At 40.9% G+C, this 21455-nt stretch overlaps 1 protein-coding gene across 1 annotated transcript; it reads left to right on the top strand.

The window, feature by feature from the left end:
• The first annotated feature begins 8961 nt into the window (after positions 1 to 8961).
• LOC105697196 (retinal homeobox protein Rx-like) lies at positions 8962 to 16810 on the top strand. Its single transcript, XM_012420299.1, has 4 exons — positions 8962 to 9045; positions 12641 to 12775; positions 14605 to 14876; positions 16510 to 16810. The coding sequence occupies exons 1-4, from the start codon at positions 8962 to 8964 to the stop codon at positions 16808 to 16810; spliced, it is 792 nt and encodes a 263-aa protein (XP_012275722.1).
• The last annotated feature ends 4645 nt before the right edge of the window (positions 16811 to 21455 follow it).

The following is a 21455-nucleotide window of genomic DNA, read 5'->3' as shown; positions in this document are numbered from 1 at the left end:
AAATATCTCAAGCGATAAATTTATTAAAATGTCTCGTAGATTGCATTTAATGATAAGTTGTGGTTTTGTCATCCAATCATTTCCTTGTAGCATAGAATAATTTATAAATATTTGTTTGTAATCTTTGCTAAATATATCAAGCGATAAATTTATTAAAATGTCTCGTAGATTGCAATTAAAGATAAGTTGTGGTTTCATCATCCAAGCATTCCTTAGTAGCACAGAATAATTTATTAATATTTGTCTGTAATTTTTTAAAAATATGTCACGCGATAGATTTAATAAGATGTCTCGTAGATTGCATTTAAAGATAAGTTGTGGTTTCATCATCGAAGCATTTGACTCCATTATAAAGTATTCTAAATTGTTCTAGCTAGGTCCTGAAACTCTTCATTTTTAATTCAAAACCTTCAAAAAGCGTAAAACATAAAAAACGTGCATGGATCACGTCATGTTGGATCCATGATAAATACACAATTTATTTTTATAAAAAATGAATTTACCTTAGTTTCTGAGTCTATTACCTTAAGGTGAAGTGAAACCCCCTGAAATCGGTTGATTCGAATACAACACTTTTTTTTAAGGGTATTAGACCAAACTGTCCGAAACTTTGACACATCACTCCTGATCATCTAAGAATTGTCTTGACACATTGAAAATTTGGATTTTTTAACAAAATTTTTTAACTGCGCCCAGACCAGAACCAAAATGGCGTCGAGCTCTCATATTTCGATCAATGAACAATTATCGAAGGCTCTGATATGAGAATCGAAAGGGTCAGGACAATTTTACGACAATTTAGAACATTCTGGTAATCGATAAACTCGCGTTTGAACGGGATAAAGGCAAAAAAAGTGTTGTATGCGCTTCTATGCTAAAACGATGATAATACGAGGTCTCGGAGTGAAAATTTAATTGACCTGGAAATCACAGATGACGCAGGGTATCCTTCTGCGGTCAATTAAAGCCTCAGAAAGCATTAATCCAGAGGATTTCTGAAGCTTTACTTGGATTTCTTTATAATGAATGTACGAAAACGCCAGGTGGAGTATGCCACTTAGTGCAGTACACAATATAATTCGACACGGCTATCACTATAAAATCGAAGGTCGGGAACGTAGATATTTAGAAAAAACTTCATCACCGACATCGGTCAAGTTCCTCGACGTGTTTCACATCACCTTAAACCCATGATGGAGGGGGAAGTGCAACGGAGAGTACGGGAGTGAAAATTTAATTGACCTGGAAATCACAGATGGCGCAGGGTGTCCCTCTGCGGTCAATTAATTACTGAGAAAGCATTAATCCAGGAGGATTTCTGGAGTTTTACATCAATTTCTTTATAATTAATGTACGAAAACGACAGGTGGAGTATGCCATATAGTGCTGTACCCAATATAACTTGACGCAGCTGTCAATATAAAAACGAATGTCGGCAACGTAGGTATTTAGATAAATCTTCTTTACCGACGTCGATCAAGTTCCTCGACGCGTTTCACATCACCTTAAACCCAAGATGGAGGGGGAAGTGCAACGAAGAGTCTGGGAAGTGAAAATTTAATTGACCTGAAAATCACGGATGACGTAGGATATCCCTCTGCAGTAAATTTGGGCCTCGGAAAGCATGAATCCAGAGGATTTCTGGAGTTTTACTTTGATTTCTTAATAATTATTGTACGAAAACGACAGGTGGAGTATGCCATATAGTGCTGTACCCAATATAACTTGACGCAGCTGTCAATATAAAAACGAATGTCGGCAACGTAGGTATTTAGATAAATCTTCTTTACCGACATCGGTCAAGTTCCTCGACGTGTTTCACATCACCTTAAACCCAAGATGGAGGGGGAAGTGCAACGGAGAGTCCGGGAAGTGAAAATTTAATTGTCCTGGAAATCACAGATAGCGCAGGATGTCCCTCAGAAGTTAATTAGGGCCCCAGAAAGCATGAATCCAGAGGATTTCTGGAGTTTTACTTTGAATATACGAAAACGATAGGTAGCGTATGCCGTTTAGTACAATATCCAATACAATTTGACACAGCTGTTAATATAAAATCGAACGTCGGCGACGTAGGTATTTAGAAAAATCTTCTTTACCGACATCGGTCAAGTTCCTCGACGTGTTTCACATCACCTTAAACCCAAGATGGAGGGGGAAGTGCAACGGAGAGTCCGGGAAGTGAAAATTTAATTGTCCTGGAAATCACAGATAGCGCAGGATGTCCCTCAGAAGTTAATTAGGGCCCCAGAAAGCATGAATCCCGAGGATCTCTGGAGTTTTACTTCGATTTCTTTATAATTAATGTACGAAAACGCCAGGTGGAGTATGCCATATAGTGCTGTACACAATATAACTTGACGCAGCTGTCAATATAAAAACGAATGTCGGCAACGTAAGTATTTAGAAAAATCTTCTTTACCGACGTCGATCAAGTTCCTCGACGCGTTTCACATCACCTTAAACCCAAGATGGAGGGGGAAGTGCAACGGAGAGTCCGGGAAGTGAAGTATCCCTGCATCGGTCGGGCAGCCACAGACAGAGCCGAGTGGAGCCGAGTGTAGCCGAGGTTCTCCGAGGCACATAGCCCCGAGCCATGTAATTCATTACTAAAGCAATCTCACCCTGGCACCCCCGCCCGGCCCATCCCCTCGCCCCTGACCCATCAGCCGCCGCGCGCCACGTTATAATATAAAAAAAGGAAAAGGGAAAAAACCCGGGTGGGAGGGGGTGGCCGGGGGAGGAGACCCGAATAGAATAGCGCCGCTGACAACAAAACAAAATGAAACACAAAGCCGTGTTTTCATAATTAAAAAGATTGCGCGCATCTCCCGTCTCCCTCTCTCCCTGTCCCACCCCCTCCTTCCCTCTTGTTCGCGTATACAGGCCGTCCCAAAAACCCTGGACGAACCAGGGGATGAAGCGAGGCCGAATTAAGCGAAAAACTGCGATCTCCTGATTAGGGCTTTATCCTGGACTCCCGAGAGGTGGAGGGAAGTATAATAGAGGACTCTCGCCAACATCGTTGAGGAGGTTTGGGGATCCTTCGCAAGGAACTTGAGTATCTTAGCGTTTAGCGAAAAGTGGTTATAATGAATCTTTTTCCGCTTATTCTTCTGGATAAGATTTGTTAATGAAAGTTTTTTCCAGCGACAAAGCAGTACAGTGGAAATGGACGAAAAGGATCCAAGTAGGAAGTATAATAGAAAAACCTCACCAGCATCGTTGGGGAGGTTTGAAGATCCTTCGCAAGGCACTTGAGTATCTTAGCGTTTAGCCAAAAGTGGTTATGATGAATCTTTTTCTGCTTATTGTTCTGGATAAGTTTTGTTAATGAAAGTTTTTTCCAGCGACAAAGCAGTACACTGGAAATGGACGAAAAGGATTCAAGTAGCAAGTATAATAGAAAAACCTCACCAGCATCGTTGGGGAGGTTTGAAGATCCTTCGCAAGGCACTTGAGTATCTTAGCGTTTAGCGAAAAGTGGTTATAATGAATCTTTTTCCGCTTATTGTTCTGGATAAGATTTGTTAATCAAAGTTTTTTCCAGCGACTAGCAGTACAGTGGAAATGGACGAAAAGGATTCCAGTAGGAAGTATAATAAGAAAATCTCACCAGCACCCTTGGAAAGGTTCAGAAAGCCTTCGCATGGAACTTGAGTATCTTGGCGTTTATCGATAAATGGTTATGATGAATTTTATTCTGTTTATTATTCTGAATAAGATTTGTTAATGCAAGTTTTTTCCAGCATCGAAGCAGTACAGTGGAAATGGGCGAAAAGGATTCAACTAGGAAGTATAATAGAAAAACCTCACCAGCATTGTTGGGGAGGTTTGAAGACCCTTCGCAAGGCCCTTGAGTATCTTAGCGGTTACCGAAAAATGGTTATAATGAATTTTATTCCGCTTATTGTTCTGGACAAGATTTGTTGAAGAAAGTTTTACCGTGCGACAAAACAGTACAGTGGAAATGGACGAAAAGGATTCTAGTAGGACGCATAATAGGAAAATCTCCCCAGCACCGTTGAGGAGGTTTGGAAATCCTTCGCAAGGAACTTGAGTATCTTAGCGTTTACCGAAAAATGGGTATGATGAATTTTATTCTGCTCATTGTTCTGGATAAGATTCGTTAATCAAAGTTTTTTCCAGCGACTAGCAGTACAGTGGAAATGGACGAAAAGGGTTCCAGTAGGAAGTATAATAGGAAAATCTGACCAGCTCCGTTGAGGTTTGGAGATCCTTCGCAAGGAACTTGAGTATCTTAGCGTTTACCGAAAAATGGTTATGATGAATTCTGTTCCGCTTATTGTTCTGGATAAGATTTATTGAGGAAATTTTTTTCTAGCGACAAAGCAATACAGTGGAAATGGACGAAAAATATTCTAGCGGGAAGTATAATAGGAAAATCTAGCACCGTTGAGGAGGTTCAGAGATCCTTTGTGAGATCCTTGTGCGTCTGAACGTTTACCGAAAAATGGTCAGGATGAATTTTAATTCGCTTATTGTTGTGGATAATGTGTGTTGAAGCTCTTTCAGTGAAAAAACACACTGAGTACAAAAAATACCAAAAAAATAGTTTTGGAACAAGATTTAATGACCAGCAGGTCTATTCATGACGGTTAATAATACTATCTGGGCATGTAAAATATACGACGATACATCAGTTACGTTAACAAAGTATAAAGTGAAGTTTCACTACATAAATAATAAAAAGTTTTGGTATTCTTCCTAGGTAAGTATAGTAAACATAGAATAGTTCATTTTACAACTCCCAAAAGGTAGAGAACTATTGTAACTGTTACCCGATTTCCTAATTTAGATAAAAAGTTAATTGTACTATAAGAAGTATCCGAGTCTTTTTTGAACTATGACAACTTAAAAAATGTTTAAATTAACACTTTTCGTGCAGAGCCGAAACGAACCGAGTTAACTAATTGTCTACTAAAGGCGTCCGACATTTGGTCCAAAGTTGCTTGCACGTATTGATGAATTTCGCCCATATGTCGAACGAGTTCCGTACTCAAAGGGTTAAACATGTACCATTGATAGTACACGTATCACGGAACGTGTTAACTAGATTTTTTTCTCAGTGTACTCATTACAAATTACTGATTAACGGATTTTTTTTTCCATTATTAACCCTTTACACTCAAGGGCTTTTTCGTCAAAACGATTTCAAATACAAATGAACGCATAAAACTATTATATTTTAGTATTATATGGACCGTTTATTTTGAAAGTGGTGTAAGTCCTTTTTAAAAAAAAAATGAGATAAGACGTAATTTATGCTTAATTTAGTGCAAACTTTTTGTTTATAACTAGTTAGTATTTAATATCTTAAAAAATGCCAATGCTTTGTTCAATTTAAAATTGGCCGGTAAAAGAAATTGCGTAACCATTGATTATGAAAGTGGTGTAAGTCCAATTTCCATGAAGAGCATAAATAATTAATAAAACCAATATCTTGTGTTAAGTTTAACATTATATAAATATAATTGACGTTCAAAATAAAAAATAATAATTCTATTTTATTTCTTGTTATTATTTGTCAACAAGATTGGATTAACATGAAATATATTTTAAGTGATATTTGTTATTTCAAAATTGAAATTAAATGATATTTACAATTGACTAATTATGAAAGTGGTGTAAGTCCATTTGAAGCCTGGAAATATACATTATTTTAAAGAAATTTATATAATCAAATTACATATTGATAAATTAGTACAAACATTCCCAGACTTCACATAATTAACCTATATTTTTTAATTGTCAGATCTGCTAACATTTAATTTTCTCGAAACAATAGAAAATGGACTGGCACCACTTTCAAAATAAACGGTCCATATGTATACTTACGTGTGAAAGAAGAAAATTTGTTAAATTTTAAGGACTGTATCGTTGCTTTGTATGGTATTTTATAAGACAATCGCCTAGGTGCGTTTTTGGCTTGTCGGGGCATTTATTGCAGTAATATGTTGTTTGATGGCTCTCGCCGGGCTTATTTCGTTGAGAGAAAACCTTGCAATCCTTTTTAACTCCTGTTAGAATGACACGTAGCTTTCCATTCGATCTTTGTCGAAATTAGGGGTCGAAGAAGAAGCTCGACCACGAGTCTGCACGCAGAAGAATAATATTGTAATCACATTACATATGCTCGCGGGTAAAAGTATCGTTGTAACCTTAACAACAATTATTGCCGACGTAATTACAATTTTTTGTCCTTTTAACCATTGCAGCTGTAGCAGCAACTGCAGAACTCTTGTAAATGAGTTGTAGTTATATTTGCATTTGTCAGCGGTACATGTATAACATTGGCAAGTTAAAATGGCACGTGTAAAGGCACGGGTAAAAATGACCATCACAGTTGTAAAATATAAAAACAAGTACTCTATTGAAAACCGTATAATATACCGTAGCACTAGTAATTTTTACAAGCATGAACTGTTATTGTTCCTATTGTGAGTTTAATACACAGCGCGAGAAGCATTCGGGTCGTGAGATGCATTAGGTTGCGCAGTCCTGCGAACCGTTAGATTCATTGTGACTTCGGTAGCCGCATCATTCGGTCCTCTTCGAAATTCGGTTTTCGATCTAATTTAAGATCGGGTTTTACTTTTTCAATTCATTGTAATAGTTTGATTGAGTGACTACATGGATGACTTTGTGAAAAATGAACTTCAGGAGTCGAGGTTAGAAAACCTACAACAATCGTTCCAAGGTAAGCTTTACATGAAACAAATATTTACCGTTTTCAATGTATTGTATCTGTAGTGATTTCCCGAGTTCCCGACAGGAAAGGATACCGTTTACAATGATACTTTTTACGTGCAGCTACGGCGACATATATGTACGTTTGTCAATGGTAGTTTTTACATGAGCTGACTGTAATATACACATGTCGCTATTGTATTTTGTAGCTACCCCAGCGGTAATAAATGCGGTGCTGCGTGTTACTTTCTACATGTATCAACGGTAAAGCGAACGTTATATACACATGTTATGTGGTAACTATTGCTTCAGTTGACGAGTTTATGCTATCACGATTGTAAATATACCTGTCGTATCGTTGTAACTGTAATCATTCTTTGTAATAATGTGTACTACAATGAAATTGTACATTTGACATTTTTAGCAGAGTATCATTACTTTGTAGACCTGCTGTCCTTATATTTCCCAGCGATTGCTGTTATATCTATCCCAATTGTAGTAATTATAACAACTTTTTTCTCTCCGCGTACACGCAGAAAAATAATATTGTAATCATTACATATGCTCGCGAGTCAAAGTATCGTTGTAACCTTAACAACAATTATTGTATATATAATTACAATTTTTTGTCCTTTTAACCATTGCGGCTGTAGCACCAATTGTATGTACGTTTGTCAATGGTAGTTTTTACATGAGCTGACTATAATATACACATGTCGCTATTGTATATTCTAGTTACCCCAGCGGTAATAAATGCGGTGCTGCGTGTTACTTTCTACATGTATGAACAGTAAAGCGAACGTTATATACACATGTTATGTGGTAATTATTGCTTCAGTTGACGAGTTTATGCTATCACGATTGTAAATATACCTATCGTATCGTTTTAACTGTAATCATTCTTTGTAATAACGTATACTACAATGAAGTTGTACATGTGACATTTTTAGCAGAGTAATCGTTACTTTATAGAACCTTGTCCTTATATTTACCAGCGATTGCTGTTATATCTATCCCAACTGTAGTAATTATACCAACTTTTTCCTCTCCGTGTAATAATGCATTACCGAAAGTTATGCAATATTTGCAACTCTGAAAAAAAAAAAGAATAGCTCGTATAACGTTATTCGCACTTTCTAGCCGTTTCGAACTTGATTCGCGGAGATCGTCGAGCGGTTTCCGTGGAAGCGGTCGGAATCTGCTTACGCCCCCCCCCGGGTCCCCTCCTGGGGGTGTGCAACCCCGCAGGCGGCGCCGCCTACCGGGCGCTCGACCAATCGGGCGCAAACCACCCCCGAGCAACCCCCGTCACTCGGGGGTCGTTCCGCTCGGTGCGCGCACCGCCAGTCAGTCGCACGCCACGACCCGGACCACCCTAAACCCTCCAGGACCATCCGGAACTATTTGGGGTCGACCGCCACCGTGGAACGTTTCGAGTCGCTTTGAACTATATAAAAACTGTATAGGGCGATTGCACATCGCGGAGATATTCGGTTTATAAGTGCCGAAATGCTTTTCGGTCATCTTCGGCGGGCTTCGGCAATCTTCGGTTAACCTCGGGGGTCTTCGCTGTTGTTTCGCGATCCAGAGGTGGTCCTCGGCGATCCTCGGCAATCTACGGCGATTTCCGGCGGTCTTCGGCAATCTACGAGAATTTCCGGCGATCGTCGACGTTCTTCAAAGTTCTTCGGCAAAGTTGAACGATTTACGGCGATCTTCGGCGTTCTTCGACGTTCCTCGGCTTCATTCGGCAATCTACGGCATTCCTGAGAAAATTTCAACGACCTACGGTGATCTTCGGCGTTCTTCAAAGTTCTTCGGCAATCCTCGGCGTTCTTCGACAATCTACGGCGCTTTTCGGCGATCCTCGGCGCTCTTCGGCATTTCTCGGCAAATTTCAACGATTTACGGTGATAATCAGCATTCTTCAGCGTTCTTCGGCATTCTACGGTGATTTCCGACGATCTTCGGAACTCTTCGGCGTTCCTTGGCGATCTTCGACAATCTACGGCGGTCTTCAGTGTTCTTCGGCGATCCTCGGTGTTCGTCGGCACTCTACGGCGATTTCCAACGATCTTCGGAACTCTTCGGCGCTCTTCGGCATTCCTCGGCAATCTTCGGCGACCTTTGAGCGCTCTTTGACTTCTTTTCCACAATCTTTGGAACTCATCGGCCTAACCGCGAAGAGGCTCGGCGCGGCCAAGAGGAGAACGCGGGGCGCCGCGACGGAAGACGGAGGGTCGCAGGGACATGGCGGGGCCGTACCTTTCCCCCCTGGGGCCCCAGGCGGACATTCTGACCGAGTACATGTTCGGTCGTCGCCGCCAGGTCAGTGTACGTTTCAATTATTTTTCTTGACATATAATTGTCAATGACGATCCTACACTGAGAGAAAAATCCAGTTAAATAAACTATTTTTTAACTGGTTTTCAGAGTTCAGAAAGAACTAGGATACTTTTTAAAGTAAAATTAACTTTTTTTTCAGAACTAGGAAATCTAGGAAGGACTATTATATTTTTGTACTTTTTGGGAGGTGTCAAATGAAACATCCTACGTTTACTATACTTTCCTACGAAGAACAGCAAAACTTTTTACTCTTTATGTTTTAAACTTTCACTTTATTATTGTTAACATAACCGATGTAACATCGTATATTTTACATGCCCGGTATTATTAAATGTTGTGATTAGTTCCGTTGTCATTAAATCTTTTTCCAAAAATATTTTTCTGGAATTATTGACGTTTATTAAGGTGAAGTGAAACACCCTTCAGATCGGTCGATTTGAATACAACACTTTTTTTTAAGGGTATTAGACCAAACTGTCCGAAACTTTGATACGTCACTCCTGATCATCTAAGAATTGTCCTGACACATTCAAAATCTGAATTTTTTACAATAATCTTCTAATTCAGCCCAGACAAGAACCAAAATGGCGTCGAGCTCTCATATTTCGATCGATATAATTATCGAAGGCTCTGATATGAGAATTCAAAGGGTCAGGACAATTTTACGATAATTTACAACACTCTGGTAGCCGATAAACTCGCATTAGAACGGGATAAGGGCAAAAAAAGTGTTGTATGCGCTTCTATGCTAAAACGATGGTAATACGAGGTCTCGGAGTGAAAATTTAATTGACCTGGAAATCACAGATGGCGCAGGGGGTCCCTCTGCCGTTAATTAGGCACTCAGAAACCATGAATTCAGAGGATTTCTGGAGATTCGGTTGGATACAATACTACAACCCAGTGAACACCAAACCTAACAGTTACGTAACTTAAAACTAACAAATAACATAACGTTTGTTAAAATGTAATAACCTAACGTTTGTTACAATGTAATAACATAACGTTTTTTACAATGTAATAACATAACGTTTGTTACAATGTAATAACNAAATTTAAAGTATTGGCGCACGTATGTGTATTCAAAATAAAGTAATAGTATATTATTATTATCGCACGAAATATTTAGCATGTTTTGATTTTTTTTAAATAAGGGTGTACGTGAAAATGTATAAAATAATTGTCAACTTTAGTACTTCAATGTTACATTACAAACCATTTTTAACACTTGTAGTATTTATAGAACAGTATTCCATATTTCAAATGACATTGGTAAACCAATATTGTATATATGTATATTTATAAAACATTAAATGTTTCAACTGTATCTGGGAAACATTATTATATGTACATAATCTAATATTGCACTTAAAATACTATTCCAATGTCTAATATACATGAGGAATATTTTCCAACTTCTTTTCTATATTCTATGAATATTTTATGCTGTCTGGGAAAGAATAACGCGCTGCTCATGAAATTTCTTTTTTAGAAAAAATATTTGTACTTATCTCGGATAACAACCAAAAAAAGATTTTTTTTCTTCGAAAAATGAAATTTCACGGGCAGCGCGTTCTTTTTTAGAGCCTCCATAATCACGTGTTAAAGTTTTAGATAATTTGGTGTACCCAGTTTAGTGAAAAGTTTTATATATATTTTGACTTTTTGATATATATATATCACTTTCATATAATTTTAATAAAAGGAAACAAGACATACCCCGAGCGCCGACGCGACCGGTTCGTCTGCGCCAAGTTTGATTAAACAGTCGCTGAATCTCGATCATGCGATCGAAATTATTTTGATCTGATGAAATTTTTGACATCCTCGTCCCCGATTTAGTGGAGATGTGTATCGGTGATTTTCAAAATACGAACCGGAACCCGCCGAAAAAGCGTTACCTTTGTTCCGTGACACACATAAATGGTGCCCAAAAATTCATGCAAGAAGTAATTTTGATAGGAAACAGGTTTAATATTAAAAATTGTAATTTTCTTATTGATTCATAAAGTATCCAGCATAGGGTTATACACGGAATAGCATATCGGGTAAATGGCCTCCATGGCTTTGCTGGCACATAGGTACTCTTTTGTTGAAGTTTTCCATGACCGTTTTGCATAAATGTGGTTGAATTTCATTGATACAGCACTCAGTTTCATAATTCAAGGCGTGGGTGGTCGTATGCTTGTTGGCTTAAACCTTAGACTTCAAAAAACACCGAAGCAAACAGTCCAACGGCGTTAAATTTCATAATCTGGACGGCCAATTGATGCGACACTCAATTTTCTCCTTCAAGGCGTGGGTGGTCGTACGCTTATTGGCATAAACCTTAGACTTCAAAAAAGCCAAAGAAAATAGTCCAACGGCGTTAAATTTCATGATCTGGGCGGCCATTCGATGCGATGCTCAATTTCCTCCTTCAAGGCGTGGGTGGTCGTCAAATTGTTGGCATAAACGTTAGACTTCAAAAAACCCCAAAGAAAACAGTCCAGCGGCGTTAAATCGCATGATCTGGGCGGCTAATTGATACAACGCTCAATTTCCTCCTTCATGGTGGTCGTGGGCTTGTTGGCATAACCCTTAGACTTCAAAAAACCCTAAAGAAAACAGTCCAATTGCGTTAAATCGCATGATATGGGCGGCCAATTGATACAGAGCTCAATTTCCTCCTTCACGGCGTGGGTGGTCGTGGGCTTGTTGGCATAAACCTTAGACTTCAGAAAACTCCAAAGAGAACAGTCCAACGGCGTTACATCTCATGATATAGGCGGCCAATTGGTACAGCCCTCAATTTCCTCCTTCAAGGTGTGGGTGGTCGTGGGCTTGTTGGCATAAACCTTAGACTTCAGAAAACTCCAAAGAGAACAGTCCAACGGCGTTACATCTCATGATATAGGCGGCCAATTGGTACAGCCGTCAATTTCCTCCTTCAAGGCGTGGGTGGTAGTTAGCTTGTGGGCTTAAACCTTAGACGTTAAAAAACCCCAAACAAAATAGTTCAACGCGTTAAATCGCATGATCTGGGCGGCCAATTGACCACGGTGCCGAATTGATGTCTCTGGACTATCAGCAAAACTCTCACGAGCTGCTTCGATGTTTTGTGTTGAAGGACGGCCAGAGTGTTTAACATCACTAATTGATCCAGTCTACCTAAATTTTTTAATTAATCTCTTCACAGTTGATGAAGTTAAATCACTATTCCGATCATACTTTGTACGAAAATTGCGAACTGTTAGCTGCTAAACCTTAATTACTTTTAAAATATTGCTCAACAATGAAAACGCATTGTTCTTTCCTGTAGCGCTCCATTTTTAATAACCCTGAACTGTCAACTGTCACGCTGTCTTTTTTTATTCGTTGGCAACACATTACAAATGGCGCAAAATTAAAATTTTGCGGGAATTTTGGGATGCTCTTTACATACATACATACATATATATATACATACGCACGAAAACAGCGCTTTAGTAAATGTAGGTATTTGAAGTGGTGTTCGGCCCTTGGTACACTTACCTTACTTGATATAAGTGAAATTGAACGGACAGAAGATGTAAATTGAAAGCAGTGTTACTTGCCCCTGCAGAGACGCAACCGGACGACCTTCACTCCTCAACAGCTACAAGAATTGGAGTCCCTCTTCCAGAAGACTCACTACCCGGACGTCTTCATTCGCGAGGAGGTCGCCCTTAGGATCTCCCTACCCGAAGCACGTGTTCAGGTAAGCCCTATACAGGATGTAACATAGTCATAGTACATTTATGCCCGGTTCCACCGACCTCGGTTAACCCTTTCGTTACGGGTGCCGACTATAGTCGGTGTCCGCGAGACGACCTGTGTGTACGGGTGCCAACTGTAGTCGGTGTCCGCGTGACGACCTGTGTGTACGGGTGCCTACTATAGTCGGTGTCCGCTAAACGACCTGTGTGTACGCGTGCCGACTATAGTCGGTGTCCGCGAAACGACCTGTGTGTACGGGTGCCGACTATAGTCGGTGTCCGCGAAACGACCTGTGTGTACGGGTGCCGACTATAATCGGTGTCCACGAGACGACCTGTGTGTACGGGTGCCGACTATAGTCGGTGTCCGCGAAACGACCTGTGTGTACGGGTGCCGACTATAATCGGTGTCCACGAGACGACCTGTGTGTACGGGTGCCGACTATAGTCGGTGTCCGCGAGACGACCTGTGTGCACGGGTGCCGACTATAGTGGGTATCCACGAGACGACCTGTGTGTACGGGTGCCGACTATAGTCGGTGTCCGCTAAACGACCTATGTGTACGCGTGCCGACTATAGTCGGCGTCCGCGAAACGACCTGTGTGCACGGGTGCCGACTATAGTCGGTGTCCGCAAGACAACCTGTGTGTACGGGTGCCGACTATAGTCGGGGTCCGAGAGACGACCTGTGTGTACGGGTGCCGACTATAGTCAGTGTCCGCGATACGACCTGAGTGTACGGGTGCCGACTATAGTCGGGGTCCGAGAGATGACCTGTGTGAACGGGTGCCGACTATAGTCGGCGTTCGCGAAACGACCTGTATGTACCTGTGCCGACTATAGTCGGTGTCCACGAGACGACCTGTGTGTACGGGTGCCGACTATAGTCGGCGTTCGCGAAACGACCTGTATGTACCTGTGCCGACTATAGTCGGGATCCGAGAGACGACCTGTATGTACGGGCACAGCGATAGTTGGATTAGGACTGCACCTAATTTAATTAAAGTGAGCCGGAAAAGTGAATAATCTAAGAAATTTAAATCGCCAATTCGTGCGAAACGGTGCGGAAGCAATGTCCCTAACGATAGAAAAACTAGCTAAATCCGGATTCGATCGATAGGCCTCCCGACTCTCCATAATATTTACGCGCTCAGCTGATCGTTCGTGAATGCTCTCCTCGTTCTCTCGCCAGTCTCTTTCTCTTTTATATGTTAGAATTTAATTTAATTTCGGTCTCAGGAATCGTGAGGCTGGAACCCTCGAAGGATGCAGTTTTTCGGTGCATAGGCACGGATCAAACTGTATACCATTATGATACATGTATATTATATATACATACCTATAACAACGACCGGCTTGCCGATTGTTATGTAATCTTATGTGAAATGTTCATCAGAGCTGGCGCTGGCTCCGGTTTTGTTGATGCGCTTGCAAATGACCTACGGCAAAACATATACCTAGCGCCTCCTTGACTGCCTTTTGTATGTACACATTTCTAAGTGTTCAATAACAACTGTTTTGTAGTATTATTCCATTATTAAATCTCCAAATAAAAGTCTAACCTTAAACTTTTAAGAAATTAAAAGGCTGGTCGTCTCATCTCGTCTCGATGGCCAAACTGTGTTACGTATGATCAAAATGTACTTTTAGTATGATTAATCCAATACGTGTCAATACAATCAAAAGATACTCTGCAGATATGGCAGTATTTGTTACCGACTAAAATCAGCTCGTACACAAAGGTCGTCGCATGGGTGTCGATTATAGTCGGCGCTCGTAACGAGAGGGTTAAGAAAAGAAAATTTTAATGCAATTCGCAATTTTTCACAGGTTTGGTTCCAAAACAGACGAGCAAAGTGGCGGAAACAAGCGCGTCTGCAGCTGCTGCAAGACGCCTGGCGAGTGCGGTGCCTCGGGTTGGGAACCGCTGCGCCGCTTCTGCTGCGCCCCCCACCACCCGGAGTGGAGCGTCCTGATTCGTCGCCGCCACCCCCACCACCGGCCGCACTCTCCGCCCCCCAGGCTCCCCCACCACCCGAGAAGCTGACGGACAACGCCGCAGTAGCGGTTTGCAGGGACTACCGCATCCTCCCGCCGCACGGGTATCCCATCTTCGTTCCGCATCTCCCAAACTGGTTTCTACCTTGAGAGGAAAATCTAGTTACATTAATTACCTCTTAAGGGGGTATTATCGTCTAGAAGCTTGTTTCTTAAGTAATTTTTAGGAATTAAGTTTGCGAAAACTATCGAACCTGCAGTGCCGGGGGTTTTCACGCATATTAAGACACGTTTCAACTAGCGACATAAATTTTTACGAAATTCTTTATTGAAATCTATGCAAGTTAGGCGCTGTTATTGTAGGTCGTTGTGGGAGACGCTTGTCCAATCGGGCGGAAGGGTTGCGGCGATTGTAGTTGTCCGAAACGGTAGAACAAAATTTTTTTTTAATCTATACGAATGTAGTTATCGTCGGAACTAGAACTAACAAGGGAACATTCCCAAGTGTCCGCCTCCGATCTTATTGAGTTTCATATATGTTGAAGAACACAAAAATCTAAGAGACACGTGTTTTTTTATATCTGCAATGGTCCACATTTAAGGGGTGAAACAACCCCCCAAAGTTTAGCGAAAAGTCGGTTTTTTTAAATATTTTTCGTAGGAGCAGTGGAGGGATTTCGACGAAATTTTGCATAAACGTATTTTGTATAAGGACGGTGTCAACACAATATTGTTCAGCAATGTTGCACCCCCTCAAGGGGGTGAACTACCCTTCAGGTGACATTTTTTTGTAATATCCATTAAACAAGCACTCCTACTTAAGTTCCACTTACGCGATGCGATTGTTCGCAACAAATTAAGAAATACGTGTTTTTTGCTTTTTACCAATAAACATTTACACATCGGTTGTGAATAATGAATGTAGGTGGTATTAGGGTATATCCCGACTACCTTTATTGGGTTATATCGTGACCAATTCATCGTACATAAGTCGTGTCAACGCGGTAATTCTTCAAAATGTCTTAATGTCAAATGTTATAAATAATTGCATGTTATGAAAATCAATGACATTTTATAGGCCCAATAATTTTTTAGAAAAACGTCCGCCCGACTTGAAAAATGTCGTTTCGAGAAAAACGCGTTTAAAGTTTGTCATACATTTGGCACGTATTGTGGATAACAACTGATTTGAGTACCTTAAAATCGTATCCTCAAAAGAAGCCATTAAACACGTATTTTAGCAGCAATACCTCCTCATACCTCTCACGACTCATTTCTCGGATTTGACCCTCGGACCCTCGGATCCTCTACGATTCATCTTTCGGATGCTACTTTCACATCCCCTTAAGATAATGTGAAAGTGACGTCAAAGAGGTTTCGTTCATGAAACTCTTCTCCGAATTGGATTTACCGAATCATTTAAAACTTCACAACCTGAACATAGAGACTTTAAGGGAGGTCCTGAAACTCATGGAATTTCATTCTTTTTTTTAATTTGTTTATAGGAATTTGAAAAAATTGATATAAAAAATGGAATTCCATGAGTGTCGGGATCTTTCTTATAGCTTCCATGTTCACTTTGTAAAATTTGAAACGATTCAGTACACCCAGTTCGTAGAAAAGTTTCATGAACGATTCCCCTTTCGGATGCCACTTTCACATCCCCTTAATAGTGAAAAATTGTTCAGTTTACCAGCTGTTTTTCTCTCAGTGTATGGACGTTGTATGTTCCCTCAGGTACTCCATGGCATGCGACAAATCGCCGGACCGACTCAAGTGCGGCTGCGGTTCACCACCACCGCGGCCCTCCGCGAGTCCATCGGAAACGGACTGCGGGCCAATCAGGGAGCGGCCCCAGGAGGCGGAGATGGACCTGACGGTGAAGGGTCCCCATCCTGCGCACCACCCCCAGATGTCGCCCCTGTTCCACCATCACGTCCCAGGGAGCGCGCCCCGCGACCTGAGCCCACCAGGCCAGCTGGACGAGCCTTTGGACGCCACTCTAAACGGCCCCAAAAGCGGATCGAAGCGGTCCTGAATCCTCTACTGGCAGCCGCGGTTGACTCTTCAACCGGAAGAAGACATTTTGAGAAGGAGGTATCAACCGTGGGAATCTTAGGAAAGTATCTAATTGTTGATGATGGGGGTTCTCCAGTTTCTTTTCGTGGGAATGACGTTGAACAATGAACCACGGCTGGAAATAGTTCCCAATCGCCCGATAAGAGTCATGATCATGTCCATAATCGTGATCATGAATGGTTGACAATGAAATGAGAAAGTGTATGTAGTTGTTGACGTTGGAGATCCTCCCTTTTCTTTTCGTGGGGAAGATGATGAACAATGAACGATGGCTATAGATGGCCCTAATTTGCCTACTGGCAGTTGTGATTTAATCTACAACCAGAAAGAGACATTTTGAAAGGAGATATCAATCATGGGAATCGTAGGAGAGTGTCTAATTGTTGATGTTGGAGGTTTCCCCTTTCCTTTTGGTGGGAAACACGTTGAACGATGAACGATGGCTGGAAGTGGTCCCGATTCACCCGACAGGAGTCATGGCTGATCATGAAATGGGAAGAGAAATATTGTGGAAAGGAAAGAAAGGATGAAGAAAAGTAATGTGCATCTGGGTTCGATCTTTGGAAGTCCTGAGACAGTGTATGTAATTGTTGACGTTGGAGATTCTCCGTTTTCTTTTCGTGGGGAAGACGATGAACAATGAACGATGGCTATAGATGGCCCTAATTTGCCTACTGGCAGCTGCGATTCACTCTACAACCAGAAAGAGACATTTTGAAAGGAGATATCAATCATAGGAATCGTAGGAGAGTGGCTAATTGTTGATGTTGGAGGTTTCCCCTTTCCTTTTGGTGGGAAACACGTTGAGCGATGAACGATGGCTAGAAGTGGTCCCGATTCATCCGGTAGGAGTCATGGCTGATCATGAAATGGGAAGAGAAATATTGTAGAAAGGAAAGAAAGGATGAAGAAAAGCAATGTACATCTGAGTTCGATCTTTGGAAGTCCTGAGACAGTGTATGTAATTGTTGACGTTGGAGATTCTTCCTTTTCTTTTCGTGGGGAAGACGATGAACAATGAACGATGGCTATAGATGGCCATAATTTGCCTACTGGCAGCCGCGATTTAATCTACAACCAGAAAGAGACATTTTGAAAGGAGATATCAATCATGAGAATCGTAGGACAGTATCTAATTGTTGATGTTGTAGGTTCTCCAGTTTCTTCCGTGAGAAAGACGTTGAACAATGAACCACGGATGAACATGATCTCGAATCGCTAATTGGGCGTCATGACTGACATTTTAACCGGAAGGAGACATTTTGAAAGAGAGGAATCAATCATGGCAATCATATGACGGTATCTAATTGTTAATGTTGGAGGTTTTTCCTTTTCTTTCCGTGGGAACGACGTTGAACAACGAATTATGGTCTTGAATGGCTGAAAATGGTCCTGAATCTCCAAGTGGAAGTAATAAAACGTTCCAGCCGAAACGAAATATTTTGAAAAAGAGAAATCAATCGTGGCAATCGTATGAGAGTATCTAATTGTTGATGTTGGAGTGTATTCCTTTTCATTTCGTGAGGAAGATGTTGAAAAATGAACCATGGATGGATATGATCCTAAATCGCCAACCGGGAGTCATGACTGACGTTTTAACCGGAAGAAGACATGTTGAAAAAGAGGAATCAGACGTGGGAATCGTGGGAAAGATCTAATTGGTGATGTTGGAGGTTCTCCAATTTCATTTCGTGTGAAAGGCGTTGAACAATGAACCACGGATGGACATGATCCTGAATCGCCAACTGGGAGTCATGACTGGCATTTCAACCGGAAGGAGACATTTTGAAAAAGAAGAATCAGTCGTGGAAATCGTATGACAGTATCTAATTGTTGATGTTGGTGTGTCTTCCTTTTCATTTCGTGAGGAAGACGTTCAAAAATGAACCATGGATGGACATGATCCTAAATCGCTAACTGGGAGTCATGACTGACATTTCAACCGGAAGGAGACATTTTGAAAAAGAAGAGTCAGACGTGGGAATCGTCGGTGATTTAGTTGTTGATGCTGGAGGTTCTCCAATTTCATTTCATGGGAAAGACGTTGAACAATGAACGACGGCTGGGAATGGTTCTAAATCGCCCAGCGGGAGTCATGGCTGATCGTGGAATCGGAAATGAAACATTGTGAAAAGTGAGGAGGAGAAGGAACGTAAGGAAAAGCGAGATTCTATCCTCAGCAATCCTGATAAAGTGTATCGAATTGTTGATGTTGGAGGTACTCCCGTTTTCTATTTCATTCTTTAGGAAAGGTTCTAAACTGCGAGATTGCTAGTTAAAGGAAATCCTGCACCGCAAACAACGAGCCAGACATTTGGATCATCTTCAACTGTGGGCTCGCAAGGTTGCGACAAACTGTTTGACAAAACAGGACCAAACATCGCTTCGAAACCGCCATGTCTTCCGAAATCTAATTTCCAACAGAAGACGCTTCTGAGAAATCGAAATGCAGTCGGACCTTCCTTAATACTGCACCGGCGGCATCATAAATAGTTTGGAACCGCTCTTTTCCTCGATGCAGTGTATATAAATAAGAGATTGCACACCATGGACGTAGGAAAACACAACAACTGATCCCACCATGAAGGCTGCAGAATTGCAAAAAACGGAATAGTGGGCTCCTTCGTTGCTCATTTCTTTTCCTTTTCTTTATGGTTAAACAGTCGCACAACCAAACTTGATGCCTTGACATCAAGATCTTGACATCAAGACAGTTGCACAACAAAACCTGATGCCTTGACATCAAGATCTTGACATGAAGACAGTTGCACAACAAAATCTGATGCCTTGACATCAAGATCTTGACATGAAGACAATTGCACAACAAAACCTGATGCCTTGACATCAAGACAGTTGCAGATGCCTTGACATCGAGATCTTGACATCAAGACAGTTGCACAACAAAACCTGATGCCTTGACATCAAGACAGTTGCACAACAAACCCTGATGCCTTGACATCAAGAGAGACAAAAAATAGTCAAACTGTTGTCCTTAATTCCTTTTCTCTGCCTTCACAAGAGTACTAAGGGAATGGTTGGGTTTAAGGGCGTGTAAAAGTGGCATCTGAAGAGTAAATCGTTCATGAAACTTTTCTTTAAACTGGGTGTTCTGAATCATTTGAGGCTTAACTACGTGAATGTGGAGGCTATAAGGAAGATCCTGATACTCATCAAATTCAATTCTTTATAACAAATTTAAAAAATACCCGTAAACAAATTTAAATAAATTGAAATTTCATGAGTTTGAAATCCTTTGTACCCTCTATATTTATATTATAAGGTTTGAATCCATTCAGTAGACCCAGTTTGGAGAAAAGTTTCATTAACGAGAACTCTTTGACGCCACTTTCACATCACAATAAGGGATCCTATATCCTACATCCATGGTGTAAACGAATTTATGGGAGGTTCGACCATAACTGTGAAGCACCGAGGGGTCGACTTACCGACGACTTGGCTTCTCTCCGATTTTTCACTATATTATTTTATATCTGTTATGTCGATCGAGCAATGTTTCTCGCGACCCGAGTAAGTGTCTGTAAAAATATTATCCAATTCTACCGACTAGTCTCGGAGAATCGTGAGAAACTGTAATGTCGGTAAGTGTCGGTAACCGGTCGATCCGCACTTGCCGTTATCGACGACGAATCCTCTCGTAGATCGCAACTCGATTCCGGGCTTCTCGTTAGGATTTTAACCGACAGTGTCGCAGTATTACAATTATAAAGCGTTATTATCGATAAGTTACCGGCCGAGCTACTTCGGCATGGGCTGGATGGACATACATAGAGAGGCAGTAGTCCCTTTAATTGTTTGAGTATGGACTGTTAGGCGTTTGTATCTTACTATCTGAGGGGGTATTCATTCGGAAATCATGCATTTTTTTAACCGTTCGAGTACGGAACACTTTCGACATATGGTGGAAATTCATCAATGTGTACAAGCAATATTGGATCAATGTGTAATTTATTACATATTTTACTTTGGTTTTACGTACAAATCCTCGAATGAAGCGTCAGTGCACAATTCTGGTTAAAATACGCCTTTTAGCCATTTAAAATTAATGAATAAAAGACGTTTAACGTTGAAAGTGAGGTATGAGTATGGACCGAGTAGTTCGCACCGCTTCCGCAAGATGTCGCCACTGGTCTGTTCCAGTGTAGATGAAAAGCGAGCGAGATAGCGATACGCTTTTCACGCGAGAGCGACGAGGAAGAAACTAGCTCTTTACACATCGAGGAAGACGATGCAAGGGAGACAAGTTGTGCTCTTATGGATTTTTATTTTTTATTCGTATTGCGCCTTATGGAATGGCACCATACTGCAATGTAATAGTGGTTGTTTATAAGTAACACGATTAGAATAATTAGTACGTTACGTTACCCGAGTACCTTAGTAGCATAGAATAATTTTTAAATATTCGTTTGTAATCTTTGCTAAATATCTCAAGCGACAGATTTTTTAAGATGTCTTCTAGATTTCATTCGATGATATCGGAAATATTTGTTGAAAATCTCAATTACATATTTAGTTTCCACAATTTATAAACATATATGGAAATTAGATTTTTTTAATTTATGAACATAATACAAATATTTGTTTGT

The sequence above is a fragment of the Orussus abietinus genome, unplaced genomic scaffold (assembly GCF_000612105.2).
Source record: "Orussus abietinus isolate OABI.00-Male unplaced genomic scaffold, Oabi_2.0 scaffold530, whole genome shotgun sequence".
NCBI lineage: Eukaryota > Metazoa > Arthropoda > Insecta > Hymenoptera > Orussidae > Orussus > Orussus abietinus.
Note: the sequence above shows the minus strand (reverse complement) of the source record. Positions and strands in the feature narration are given on the sequence as shown.